Below are 14,002 nucleotides of genomic sequence, written 5' to 3' on the forward strand. Positions count from 1 at the left end.
TCATCTGAAGACCTGAATCAGCATAGGAACATGTTTCTCACTTGTGTTGAGAATGCGCCACAGGCCTGCATCATCTGCCATGTCTCATCTGTGTTGGGGGAAGTGATAGTTATCATGGACATTAAATAGTAGTGGATACACCGCTGCACAGATTGGCTGTATGGTCCAGCAGATTTGGGGTGTTGTCTCTACTCCAGGCAGCCACCAGCCACTGAAGGCCTGGCTGCAATTTTTACTCTATTGTTTCTGAAAGTGGTGTGTGCGCCCCTCCTCTTCTGGGTTTGGAAAGTATAGCAGACACAGCAGTGCTGTAGCCCCAGCATATTCTAGCTTCCCCATGAATGTGCTATGAGTCTTGCAACAACATGAGCTCAAGAATACCTGGATCTCAGAAACAAGGCACAAGGACACACAACTCCTTTAAAGAATTTTATTTGTGTAGAATTGAATTAAACAACAAAAGAAGAAGAAAAAATACAGGACTCTTCCCTTTCCCTCCCTGTCCCACTGAAGTGTGTTCTCATACAATACACAACTAGATTTCATTATGTAATAGAAAGAATTGAGAACTACAAAACTGGAACTTAAAAATCATTGCATATGTGGTCAAAGATTAGAGTCCCTACGTTTTATAACAGAAACACTAAAGCAATGGCTTTTGTAATGCAATTTCAATCCTGGCAATGAGACACGGTTAAGCTTTTAGTGTTCACAGGACACACAGTTAGGAAACAAGCTCAAAGCCATTAGTGCCATGCAGTCCATATGAAAAATTCCTTTCTCTCTCTCTGTTCTCAGCACTTCCGCTTTTCCATTAGTGATGGTTTTAGTACCACCAACCCTCCCCCCAATCTCCCTGTAACCCTTCTGCACGGGTGTTATTTATTTATTTTACCATTTTAAAGTGATTTGTTTCAAACTGGTTTCCAAGGTATCTATTTGGAACCTAACATAGGCATAATGTTTAGAATAAAGCTGTACCAGTCACTGAATCCTTTCTAATCTTCTGTGCTTTTTTAAAGCACGAATTGTAAGGCATTCAATACTAGCTATTTCACCAAACTTCAATTAAAAACCTACACAATCTGCCCCCCCCCCCCAGTGGTGCATTATTCATTACCGAAGTTAATCAATAAAAATCAGCATCTTCGTTCCCAACTGACCTTAAACAGTGAGTCTTTTCTTTTGTTATAACCAGAACTCGGTCAACTTTACAGGTTTAGAAGAAATACCAATTGTTTCTGAAACATTGCCTTGCACAACTCAAAAGTTTAGTCTCTGCACGGTAGCTTAAATCAGTGGATCCAGAGCAGCAGAAGAGATTAGCAAGCTGTGCCAAGTCAGTGCCAGATTATGCCAAACCTTCCAAGGGTTCTCGAAAATGAGCCACATGGCCTTGGAAATGACTGGGGCAGCTCACACTGTAGTACAGCTCCTGTTGCATCCGCAAGTGGCGCAACGTACTGGAGCAATTGAGTGAGGTCATGATCTGAGTTAATAAAGGCAGTAGGTATGTGCCTGCTACTAGGAAATTTTATTTTCAAAGGCTTGAAATTAACTTCCGAATTATCAGGTGAGGTCGGATACAAACTGTTGGTAGAAAAGAAATTAGTAAAATAACTGGTTGTTCTGTCAGTTTATTAGAACGCAGGCAGAGGGATCAGCAGGAAACACCACAAATCACTTCATTCTTCTTACACATAACAAATAGATTTAAATTTCAGCTATGCTACAATACAGAATAAGGGAAGGGAAAAGACAGCTTTCTTCAAAGCCTCAGTGTAACGTTATTTCTAATTACACAGTGCGAAAGCAGGTGCTCGGTTCCATAATACAACCTCTCAAAATATAACTGCAATCATATCCAAGTTGTCAGTATTTAAGAAGCCACTTGGTAACAACAGTAGGCTCTGGGACAAGAACAAATGTTAGAGTGAGCAGACAGCAACACCCCGTGGAGCAAGACCTTGCAAAAATCCATTAACTGCATATATAAATCAGCATGGGCTCTCAACGTGACACATGGGGTTCCATGGAAGTCATTTAGCTTTGTTTGCGTACTAGGGATAAACCCTGGTTAGCTGCTGTTGAATATGCAGGATTAGCACCTTCTGCTCATTAATTTTCCATTATAATCTTAAGCAATCAAGCTATAGCTTAAGGGTGTTGCTTGTTCTGCTTGTTACTAAAGACAAAAGAAAACACTCAGTAAGAACTGATACATTCTAGTGGTTAATAAACTTAGACTCTAACCATGACAGTATATTTGAAGGTATTTAGGAGTCAGTCTTCTTTTTGTTTTTCTTCAGGAAGGAAGGTGTACGGAACTTCTTCTTCTTCTTGGACGGAGACTTCCCAGGAGACTCATCACCGCCGGCTTCGGCTGCTGCCCCCTCCTCAGCCAGTGGGGTCACTGCCTCTTCACCCGGCTGAGATTGGGGTTCTGGATTTTCAGGAGGTAACTCAGTCTGGCTTTGGGCGAGATCTTTGTCACTTTTATCATCCTCTTTTCCAAAGGTTGGGAAGCCGAGATGCTCTGAAGGCTCATCAGGGGTGAGATCTGGGAGGCTTTGCTTGAAAGTTGCAGCATCACTGTCATCGTTGCAAGTCTGGTTCGGCTGCCTCTCTAGTGGAGCAAGCAACAGGAAACATCTGTTAATGTGTGCCTGTTGCTGAAATGAGGGCTAACAGAAATTAACTGTGGAAAACCTACATGCAGAGCCAGGAGTTTTGAGTCTCTTTGTAAATGGCCTTTGGGCAGAGAGATGCAACGGAAATATTTATTTGAATTCTGTCTTCTCCACAATGCTTTAGAGTCAAAAACCAAAGTGTCAGAAGTTTACATACTAAAAATTCTGCTGACTTCTTACATTTATTTATGAAATATTGTTCACCCTTCTATATAAGCACACAGGGTAAAGGGACCCCTGACCATTAGGTCCAGTCATGGACGACTCTGGGGCTGAGGAGCTCATTTTGCTTTATTGGCCGAGGGAGCTGGCGTACAACTTCCGGGTCATGTGGCCAGCATGACTAAGCCACTTCTGGAGAACCAGAGCAGCGCATGGAAACGCTGTTTACCTTCCCACTGGAGTGGTACCTATTTATCTACTTCCACTTTGACGTGCTTTTGAACTGCTAGGTTGGCAGGAGCAGGGACCGAGCATAAATGGAAGATGCATATGCTTGTTTCTCCTTATTTTGCAAAATAATAATAACTGGACTCAGTATTCAGACGGAGTAGCACTGATGACTTAATGAGGTTTTATGTTAGCCTCTCGCAGTGGCCCAAAAGACTGGCTTACACGAAGGCATTCAGTATGAAAAATGAAGCCACACTCTCTGCAGATGAAGGAGCTTTTATACAAAGCTCAGCAATGCTAACTATTGCTCCCTTATCCTCAAAAGACATCTCACCTGTATCTTCAAGTGGGCCAGAGTTTTGTGTGACTTGGAATCTTAAATTCTGCATTCTTTGCAACCTGATTCTCCATTTGTTCAAATATTACAGAGACACAGGGAAAGCAGAGGCATGAACTACCCCGGCTTCTGTTTCCCCTCTCGCACTGCAATGCAATAGAAGAAAGGAAACACGGACGTATATGGGTGATTCGCCTTCTGTTCCCCCCACTTTTGCATAATGCATGAATTGGCTTTCAGGATGGAAAAGCATGTTGTACTTTGCCATCTCTTATCTGTTTTTTAGACACAGTCCAAAAATTTAATCATCATTAAGAAGGTGCCGCTATCTCTGGCCTTACAGAAAGTGAGAAAACACTATTGTGAAGAGCATCCCGGACATAAACAACAGGAGATGATCTTATGTAGATCAAATCTTAGCTAGCTCCTTGAATTACTAAGGATGTTAGGATCCACTGCACATGCTCTCTTCACATAAACACAGGGAAGCTCAAACCACAGCAAAGTTGCAACAGCAAACATATCACTTTATTTCTGAGGCACTGGAGGTTTATGGCCATGGTTCTTGGCCCAATTTGAATTGCAGTGACTTTAGGTACCTGGTTCATTTCAGTACTGCACTGAAAATACCATGCTGTGGTTTGTATTCTTTTAAGGTTAATTTAATACTGCATTCACCTTCTTTGTATTTGTATTTAACAATTCTCTGTTTCATCTTTATTTGAAGCTTGGAAAAGGAAAAACCTGGGATTTGTTAGCTTAGTGATGATAACCACTTCAAACTCAGCAAACCAAAACATTAGAAGTTTTAAAATGGGTTAGGATAATTTAAAAGCAGGGGGAAATGAAAAAGCTATTTGGAAAGTTAAAAGCTGCAATTAATTTCTTTTATTTAAATATAGCTCTTTAAATGTAGTTCAACTATCCTTCTGTTTTCATTGCTGCTGTTACAGCAATGAATTGCTGCCTTCACATGGAAGGAAGTCAGATGAAAATGGAGTCAGACCAACAGTCCCACTAGCTCAGCAATGTTTACACCTGACTTCAGCAAGCGGGCACCCTCCAGAAGTTTTGGACTACAATTCCCATCAGCCCCAGCCAGTCTGGTCATGCTCCTATCAGCCCTGGCAACATACTGCTGTGCTGGTGGGGGTTTCAATCCAAACTGTAGTCCACAAACATCTGAAGGGAACCAGACTGGCAAAGGTTGGTGAGTAGCAGTGGCTCTCAAGAGTTTCAGACAGCATATTCTCAGCCCTACACAGAGATTGCTGGGAACTGAAGCTGGGACCTTCTCCATGCAAGGCAGATGCCATATTAGAGTTATGGCTCTTCAGCAAACTTTCTTGGTTTCCCTTTCCATTGTAACCAGAGAACATGGTTTGTTTTTCTGTAACAAACCCCAATCTCTAGTCTACATTAAGCCATGATTTGTGGCTGGCTTGCTGATTATGGCTTGTTAGGGAATCCCAATCCCAATCTCTGGTTCAGATGCAACAGAAAAGTAGGTCTTCCCAGTTTAACCCCTCATACGCCAGGAGAGGAGTGAAGTGGGAGCAACCAGGCAGCATGTGCCAGCACACTGCCCATTCATGCTAAATTGGTAAGTCTGGCCTTTTGTTACGTGCAAACATGGCAAAGAAATGTATGGATATGGCTTTAAGGAACAACAACAAAAACTTTAAACATTTATTCAGCTCAGCAAATTAAATGCACCTTTCCAATGGGACTTACAGTTAGATTTTACTTGAAAGAATTTCAGAGTCAAAAATAAATTGAAAATGTAAAGCTTACTGGATGCCCATGAAGAAGCACAGTAAATGCTATATAAAACAATGCAACTGGTACAACCATGTGCTGAAAATGGCACTATAAAGCCACTCTCTAACATATGATTATAGTCCAGTTTGACATGAGAAGGAGAGGGGACTTTCCTGTCCCACAGAAATGTATGTGGAGTGCTGTTATGGAGGCATCTTAAGAGAAATACAGGCTACCAGATTTGCAGTGTCTACCGTCTTCTCTTCTTTGTGCTCCTCAGCTTGAAGAGAGGGGCTCAGGCTCCCTCCTCACAACAGGCAACACGCCACTAAGAACACTTAGGAAAACAGACACAATCATGAAGAGATGAGCCTCTTTGAAACATCCTTTTATCTCTTAAGGTGATTTTAGTTTGTTGTCACTGATATAAGGAGCAATGCCACACTACCTTATTCTCTGCTTTACAGGATAAATCAATGGTTTGGGGTCAAAATCAGTATGTGAACACCTGGAGTGTTTTATACATATGGCTACCAAGTCACACTCAAGTCTAATACAGACTGTATTTTTCTTAATGTACCTCTGATCTCTTTGTTCTGGTAAAGCAACTGAAATAGTTAAGCAGACTTCAAACTATGTAAAGGCTGACCAAACCAACATAGGGAGGAAACACCACAAAATATGCAAGAGAATGAAGCACAGCACAGAGAAGTCAGGATAAAGCAGCAGGAACAGGGATGGGATGATACTTACTATGGCAACAGGTACTCTTTAGCATATCCACCTCCTGTTTGTAACGCAGCCACAAGAAGAAAAAAGCACAAGTAGAGAATCTATACATCCATCACAGCCATTGTGTTATATTAAAAGAATGGTCATTACCATTCTTATAAAATACAGAATGAGGTGGTGTGAAGAGACAACTTTGTAACAGACAAGTGATAAAATCCAGGGTAAAAGGGAAACACTGAACACATCTTAGATTACACCTGGTTTGAGTACTCAACTTATTTTTACCAATTCACTGCAACAATAGGTCTGGTCTTGCTCTCATTAAGCAGAGACCTTAAAGAAATCAAATCTTTTAACTTTGAAACCTATGAGTAGAGGTGTAATCCAATTACAATAATGCTTAAGAAATGTGCAACCACCAAGCAGAATTTGCTAAAAAAATTTGCATGATCCAAAAACCCATTTGGGCAGGAAGATTTCCTCTTGCATTTCAACAATGGAAACAGCTCTAGACAGGAGTCCATATATCCAAGACCTGCGTCTCTCTGGAAGTGAAATCTCCTTTTGTTGGTAAGTGGGTCTCAGGTGCAGCAGTGGTTGGTATGGCATTGCCAGTTACTGAGAGGAAGGGAGACACAGCTGTGGGGTTTTTGAGTGGTTCTGCCACTGCACTGAGCTTCCTGCCACTTGCTCCTCCCCCTCTTGATAACTGGCAGTGATGAGCAGTGTTGGGAAGCCAGATCAGCAAAGCAGTGGTGCCCACTACTGCTGCTCAGGGGTACATAAGAGTTGCTGAGCACAGTGATCCTGCTCACTGGCGCACATTGGGACATTAGCTTCACTAATATCCTGATGGATGGCATTCTACAACTTGTGCCTGGTTTGGTAGGCAGCTACTATTTGGTAGCACAGATATTTCCTAGTAGCCAGCTGTGAGATCAAATCCTAAAACAAAAGGTTCAAGATCAACTGCTGACGAGCATTTCTGCCAATGAACGTTTCAATGAAGAGGAGAACTGGAGAGATAATGGCAGAGTGGCTGGCTATTGATGATTAAGAGTCTTTCAGTACTGCTGAAAGGACACTCTGGGAACCCTCAGTGCAAATAAATAATTTCAAAATTCTCTAGCATCATTTTAATTTCAGCAAATTTGTAAATTCTATTCTTGTGACTTTGTTAATCTGACCATCCAAAAAGCTATTATGTGATTTCCCATTCAGTCTCCCTTTTCACAATATTTAGCTATGTTAAGTTTTTTAACAGCATGATCCTGTGCCAATTTACTTGGAAGTAAATCTCACAAACAGCAGTTACTCCCAAGTTAACTGGGAACAGGATATTAAAAGGGGCTCTGAAGTTGACTCTTCCTGATCCCACAAGCAATGAAAAAGTTACACTCGAGCTGGAAATGATCCAAAGGAAGTTTCTACTGCCATTATGGAATAGAGAATTTGGAAATACTGTGTACAGTTTTGGGAGACCACTGCTTGAAGAGAGTGCCAAAGAGGTGAGAAAGTTGCATAAGAGTGGAACCGAAGAGATCCAGTGCTGGAACATCTCCCCTATGAAGAAAGCTTAAAGCACTAGTGGCTTTTCCGTTGAAAAAAACTTAACAGAAACAGGACAGAGGTTTACAAAGTTGTGTAGAGTGCAGCTAGAAAGAAAAACCTCCCTCCTTCACAACACAAGAACTCAGGATCACTCGATGACACTACTGGCAGCAGATAAAGGACAAAATGTGTAAATAATCCACAAATTAAAAGTTGATATTGCTAACTAGCTAAGATGGCTTTTTAAAAGAATAAAGCAATTCATGAAAGAAAACTATTGATAACTCTCTTGGACGGTATGTCACTTAATCAGGAGCTAACAAAAGGAGATGGCCATCACTTTCCATGTCACACGAGACAGAGCGTGGTCTTGCCCAATCAGGCAGTCCTTGTGTTCTCAAGTGCACATTTCTTTATTATTGCGAACACAACCACTAGCACATTTAGCTATATGTTGCTCTACAGAATAAAATAGATGAACACATTTTTATCTGATATCAACTGAAACATGAACACAGAGGTGCAGCTAAACAAACTCTTAGCTCCAGGGGACATACCTTCCTCCAGTTTCACTGGAGTGCTGGGTGGAGTGCAAGCAGCAGGGTGCTCCAAAGAGCTCCTCTCCCTCTGCTGTCTGGCATCTTCTGAATCTTCTACAAAATGTAAGAGTACAGACCAGGTTAAACAGACCACTCTCACAATTCACATAACTGTGCATAAAGGATCTTTTAATGAAGAACTCTGTTTAATGAAGAAGCTGTTTCAAATGTAAATGAAAACACGAGTGCAACTGAGCAAAAATGTGCTACTAATTGTGCCCTAAGTTAAAATAGATAGGTAAGTTTGAGGTTTCATTTTAGAATTTACTGTGGCTGATGACATCTGAAATTCACAGGAGGCAATGAATGGAACATTATACAAATTATAAACACAAACTGTTAAGGATTCCAGATTAGTCCAGCTACTACAGATCACAGAAAAAAACCATAAATGACCATTGCAAGGAACTTTGTTCAGCGGAAGCCTCTCTAGCAGGAAGCAATTAAGGAACATGGCCAACCGTAAACTAAAGCGAAGATATTCACAAACTGGACTGGTCTTGCCCAGTTGGCAGCTTCATTGCCTGCCACATTGAGCTGTAAGATTTTTGTCAACGTTAGTTCAACTGTATGTAGCTGCTGCTGAAAAGCTATGTAATGACGTGCAATTCTCCACCCTCTTTCTACCCAACTAGTCAACTAAGAACAATCAGCCTGGGGTTACAGTTGCCTTGGCAATGCAAATATGTTCATTTTCTCACCCTCAACCACCCTGCAAACTGAATCCCATTGTTTCTTAAAGGTAAAGGTACCCCCGACCGTTAGGTCCAGTCGCAGACAACTCTGGAGTTGCGGCGCTCATCTCACTTTACTGGCCAAGGGAGCCGACGTTTGTCCGCAGACAGTTTTTCCAGGTCATGTGGCCAGCATGACTAAGCCGCTTTTGGCGAACCAGAGCAGCACATGGAAACGCTGTTTACCTTTCCACCAGAGCGGTATCTATTTATCTACTTGCACTCTGACGTGTTTTCAAACTGCTAGGTTGACAGGAGCTGGGACCCAACAACGGGAGCTCACCCCATTGCGGGGATTTGAACCGCTGACCTTCTGATTGGCAAGCCCTAGGCTCTGTGCTTTAGACCACAGCACCACCTGCGTCCCTTATAGTAATGCAAAAGACAAAAATCATCCTAAAGGAGAGGCAATTTTTGTTCAAAGCTCAAGTGCAAGGAAGGGAACAACTGTTGTGTAGTGGCAAGCATTTCATGCTTGGGAGACTGATCACTACGCAGCCACGAAAATGACTGACTGGCCTTGGGCTCAGTCTCTCTCAGCCTAATCTGCTTCACAAAGTTGCACTGAAAATAAAGTAGGCAAAGAGAGAACATATGTGCCACCCTCGGCTCCAAGAAGGCCTGGATAAAAATGTAATCAGTAACCATTATAAAGACAATCAGTTTAAGCTGAAGTATCTCATGCATTAAACACACAACAATAACAGAGTCTTCAATTGCTGGGTCAACTTGTTCAAAATTTCTGGATGTCCCAATAATGTTAAGTCTTATTATTTTTAACATATATCAAATTATTATGCTTTACTACTTGAAGTTTCTAAATTACATCCACTTTGTCTGAAAAACATTTTTCACAAGGGATGTTATGTTCACAAGGCATGTTATATCCAGTAAGTGTACTATTTTATACCTGTGCACACAATAGCTGAGCTTCACAAATCAACAAATGTACACTCTTACACAAACATCTGTACATGCACTGAGATTACTTGTACCTGTATTCAGTGCAATGTGTGAGTACGTCTAGAGTTACTGAAAACAGAACAATGGGCAGTACTGGGCTCAGCAGGATATTTGCCCTTCCCCCCCTTGTTGCTTCTTTGTGGTTTCAATAGCTTTTCTGTATATGTTTTATTGTATTGGGAAATAGCTTTGAGATGCTTTATAGCAGGGGTGGGGATTTTCTGGCCCTGAATGCCAGATTTCTTTCTAACTTCCAACCCATGGGCCAGTTTTGACAGCTGGTCAAGGCCATTCAGCTGTCAAAATTAACTCACATGGTGGGGTGAGGAAGCCTGCTTCCCCACTCCATTCATCGGCTTCGTGGAGAATTCAATTCTGCCCTCTGCAGGGGTTTGCTTCACCAGTGCATTCACCACAGATTCCACATGGCAGGATTAAAGCCTCCACTCACCAGTTGATGAGCGTAGAGTTCAATCCTGTTCTCTGTAGGAGTCTCCTCTGCCAGCACAGTCCCTGCAGGGAACATGCTGATGTGCTGATGAAGCAATACCCAGCAGACTGAACTCTGCTCCCAGCAACATCACTAAGTGACTTCATTGATTGACAGGTGGGTGTGATTTGGGATGAGTCAAACTGGAATGGCCCAGATTGGCTGGAGGTAACGACCCCCTGCTTTGTAAGAAGCAATTCATAAATGAAATAACAGAATTGCAATGGAATTTGATTATGAAAGTTTTAAGATCACAGTTCTACTATTTTTTGCTTTTCGAGCTCAGCAATATCATCAAGTAAGGAAATCTATACAAAAACCATTTCAACTTCAACATGAAAGAGCAACCAAGTCTCCAAACTCTGTGCTTCCAGCAGAAAAAATGAACTACAGTAGCAGCAATAAATGAGTGTGTAGTTTAACATTGCTTGTTTCTTATCATTGAAGTTGTCTGCAATATAATGTGTTGCTTGCCCTAGCCAACAAGAAGCCCACCATCAACACTCCTCCTTTGTCTCAAGTAAGAAGCACAGCAGCAATACAGAATGTTTCTGCCAGGGCCGCTCCTGTAACTGCTTGGTACATTGTGCAGGTTGGGCAAATGTCACAGTACAACCACCAAGGTATGATGAGAATCAACACAAAGGAAACTTATAAGGGAAGCCTGGCACATTAAACTACATATCCGAAGTATATTGACACCATGGTAAGGCAAGTTAGAGTTAGGTAGACACAAACCTGACTGCCTCTGTTTCCTTTCTACTTCTCTGCGATACTCTTCTAGTTCTTGGTCTGTGAACTTGTTGAAGGGGTTTGGTCCTGTTGTGCTTACGATTACTCGTGGTTGGTACTCCTTCTCAATTATTGCCTTTGATGCTGTCACCAATTCTCCCTGTTTGGAAGAAAATAAATGTTTTTCATGAAATAATATACAGTGCACTAACAATGCCTGAGGGCTAAAACAATGGAAGAAATTATTCAAAATCTGATTAAAAAAAACAAGACTGAAAAGATTTTCATTTAGAGAAAGTAAGAATATCCATTTTATCACATGGTTATTGCATCATGACTACATTCCGCAATAGAGCGAGACTAATGAGTTCCAAACTTGTGAAGAGTTTTCAGGTGAAAGACTGCCTACACACATAACAAATTAATAATGGTAACAATAATAATAATAATACTCATTTAGCCCACTACATGAGAACAGGCATTTCAGGGATAGCATCACACAAACATCAGTGTTTCTGCCACACTATATCCACTCTTAAGCAGCGCAACAAAATATAGCATCACTACACAATATTTAAAAGCACCCCTTGGAAAGCAGTGGGAACCAAACTGTTAAAAGGTTCAGCTACAAGTCCAAATTAACCTTGTCCAGAACATTCAAAAGTGGGGACAGGCCTTCAGGGAAGGCTTTCCTCTTGTGCAATACTGACCAGAAATTCCCTTTTACACTTCCACTGGGTGAAAAATCTTGACAAGGTCCACAGCCACGTTTTAAATGTGTGCTATAGAATGACATCTTTGTCATAATTTGCACTGGAGGCACAAAAACATTTAACGTCAGTGACCATAGTTATCTTTATTTGGAAGAGCAGTCCCTCATTTTTCTTCAGTCTTACCCTTTGGGGAACAGAACCCATAGTCCTGCAGGACGTGGACTCAAATAACACAAAAGCCGGCCTATATTGTTCTTTCACTCTTTCAGGTACTTTTAAACTTACAGAAAGAGCAAGGCAGTAGTGTGGAGCTCACCAAATCATGTGGGAAAATATGTCAGTCTCAGCCATTGAAGGACAACATATTAACACTCCGCACAGAAGGAAATCATTCCCAGGAAGAAACAAGATACTCAGTTCCCCCAGGAAAGATGGCAGATACATCTTGTCAGCACCTAATACACCATGAAGGGCATATATCAGATGAGTTAGAGAATTTCAGACTCTTCTGATGAGATTTCAAAGGCTCATTTCTGGCCCATATCCCTGAGTGCCCAAACCTTGTTGGAAGATACTAGAGGATGCTCTTGTTGACCGGTAGAGAACTCCGATGTCTGTTCCCTGAGCTTAGATTCCAGCAGTAAAAAAAGGTGGATGAGCAGGAGAGGGAAAATAAATAAACTGTGAAAGGAGTCAGATATCAGAGGATGCTCTAATTCTGAGACACTTCCTATGGCAGTCAACTAAATTTTTGTCACTTTTAATATTTTATTTTATTTCAATATTTGAAGTTACACTTTGTCACTCAACAGATGTAACCCTACTCTACAATACTAATAACTAACCCAACCTTGATTTTTATAAATTATGATTACATACAATTGTGTTTTAAATAAATAATAATAATAATAACTATTTATTATTTATACCCCGCCCATCTGGCTGAGTTTCCCCAGCCACTCTGGGCAGCTCCCAATAGAGTGTTAAAAACAATACAGCATTAAATATTAAAAACTTCTCTAAACAGGGCTGCCTTCAGATGTCTTTTAAAGATAGGATAGCTGCTTATTTCCTTCACATCTGAAGGGAGGGTGTTCCACAGGGTGGGTGCCACTACCAAGAAGGCCCTCTGTCTGGTTCCCTGTAACCTCACTTCTCGCAATGAGGGAGCCGCCAGAAGGCCCTCAGCACTGGACCTCAGTGCCTGGGCTGAACGATGGGGGTGGAGACGCTCCTTCAGGTAAACAGGACCGAGGCCGTTCAGGGCTTTAAAGGTCAGCACCAACACTTTGAATTGTGCTCGGAAATTCATATTCAGTTTCATCCTTTTAAACAAATTTCTTACTATGTTCTGCTATTCTTTTTCTGTGGACTTCACATATGAAAAGTTACTTTTTAAGTAGGCTAGAAAAGAGACATTGCACATACCTTTGTAAACCAAGAAAACTTTAATAAAAATATCAACTGGGGGGGGAAAGGTAGGCTAGAAAAGGCAGTCAACTATATTGATCAATACTACTATCAATGAAGCACTGGAAACTGGCCAGTTCATCTTGGGATAAGACCAATGCCAATGTCTTAGCTCAGCCCGGTCATATATTGAAGTACTTGTAACCTGTAGACCAATGTTGGGACAGTGCACTGACTTCATCAATGAACCTTTAAAAACTCTAAAAAGTCAATGGCCAAGTCTGAGGAGAAGAGCGAGGACAATGTAATTCAATGTAAAAAGATGCAAAGTAATGCCAGAAAATTCCACATATATCCTCATGGGGACTGAACTGGCAGTGACTGACCAGGAACGAGACCCTGGGGTTGTAGGGGAGAGCTTGAGGAAGACGTTGGCCCAGTGTGAAGCAGCTGTGAAAAAGGAGAATTCCATGCTACGGATCATTAGAAAAGGAACTAAAAACAAATCCATCAATATCATAAAGCAGTTATATAAATCTATGGCGTGACAGAATTTGGAATACTGTGTACAGTTCTGGTCACCTCAAAAGGGATATTGTAGAGGTGGAAAGGGTTCAGAAAAGGGCAGCCAAAATGATCAAGGGGATGAAGCAAATTGCATATGAAGAAAGGCGGGGAGTGTGGTCAGCTTAGAGAGAAAACAAGCAAGAGGTGACATGATAGTAGGGTATGAAATTACATGTGGCATGGAGCAAGTGGCTAGAGAAGTTTTTCTCCCTCTCTCATAACACTAGAACTCAAGAACATCCAATGAAACAATGTTGGAGGATTTGGGACCCAGAAACAAGAGTACTTCTTCACGCAGCGCATAGTTGAAACTATGGAACATGCCCCAGC

General features: G+C 41.5%; 1 protein-coding gene across 6 annotated transcripts in view; it reads right to left on the reverse strand.

Moving 5' to 3' along the window:
* Window positions 1-416: 416 nt before the first annotated feature.
* Window positions 417-14,002, reverse strand: part of ADD1 (adducin 1) — a 52,303-nt gene continuing 38,717 nt past the window's right edge. For 5 of the 6 annotated variants that reach the window (XM_081019925.1, XM_081019926.1, XM_081019923.1 and 2 more), the window contains 3 exons: window positions 10,989-11,142; window positions 8,022-8,117; window positions 417-2,626 (listed from right to left, as the gene is read on the reverse strand). In XM_081019925.1, coding sequence (XP_080876051.1) covers window positions 2,277-2,626; window positions 8,022-8,117; window positions 10,989-11,142 — 600 coding nt within the window. In that variant the 3' untranslated portion in view covers window positions 417-2,276. Of the gene's footprint in view, window positions 2,627-5,934; window positions 5,969-8,021; window positions 8,118-10,988; window positions 11,143-14,002 lie in introns of all 6 variants that reach the window. The other variant, XM_081019928.1, reaches the window with a different exon arrangement.

Source organism: Podarcis pityusensis (genome assembly GCF_964106645.2).
Source record: "Podarcis pityusensis genome assembly, chromosome: 9".
Classification (NCBI taxonomy): domain Eukaryota; kingdom Metazoa; phylum Chordata; class Lepidosauria; order Squamata; family Lacertidae; genus Podarcis; species Podarcis pityusensis.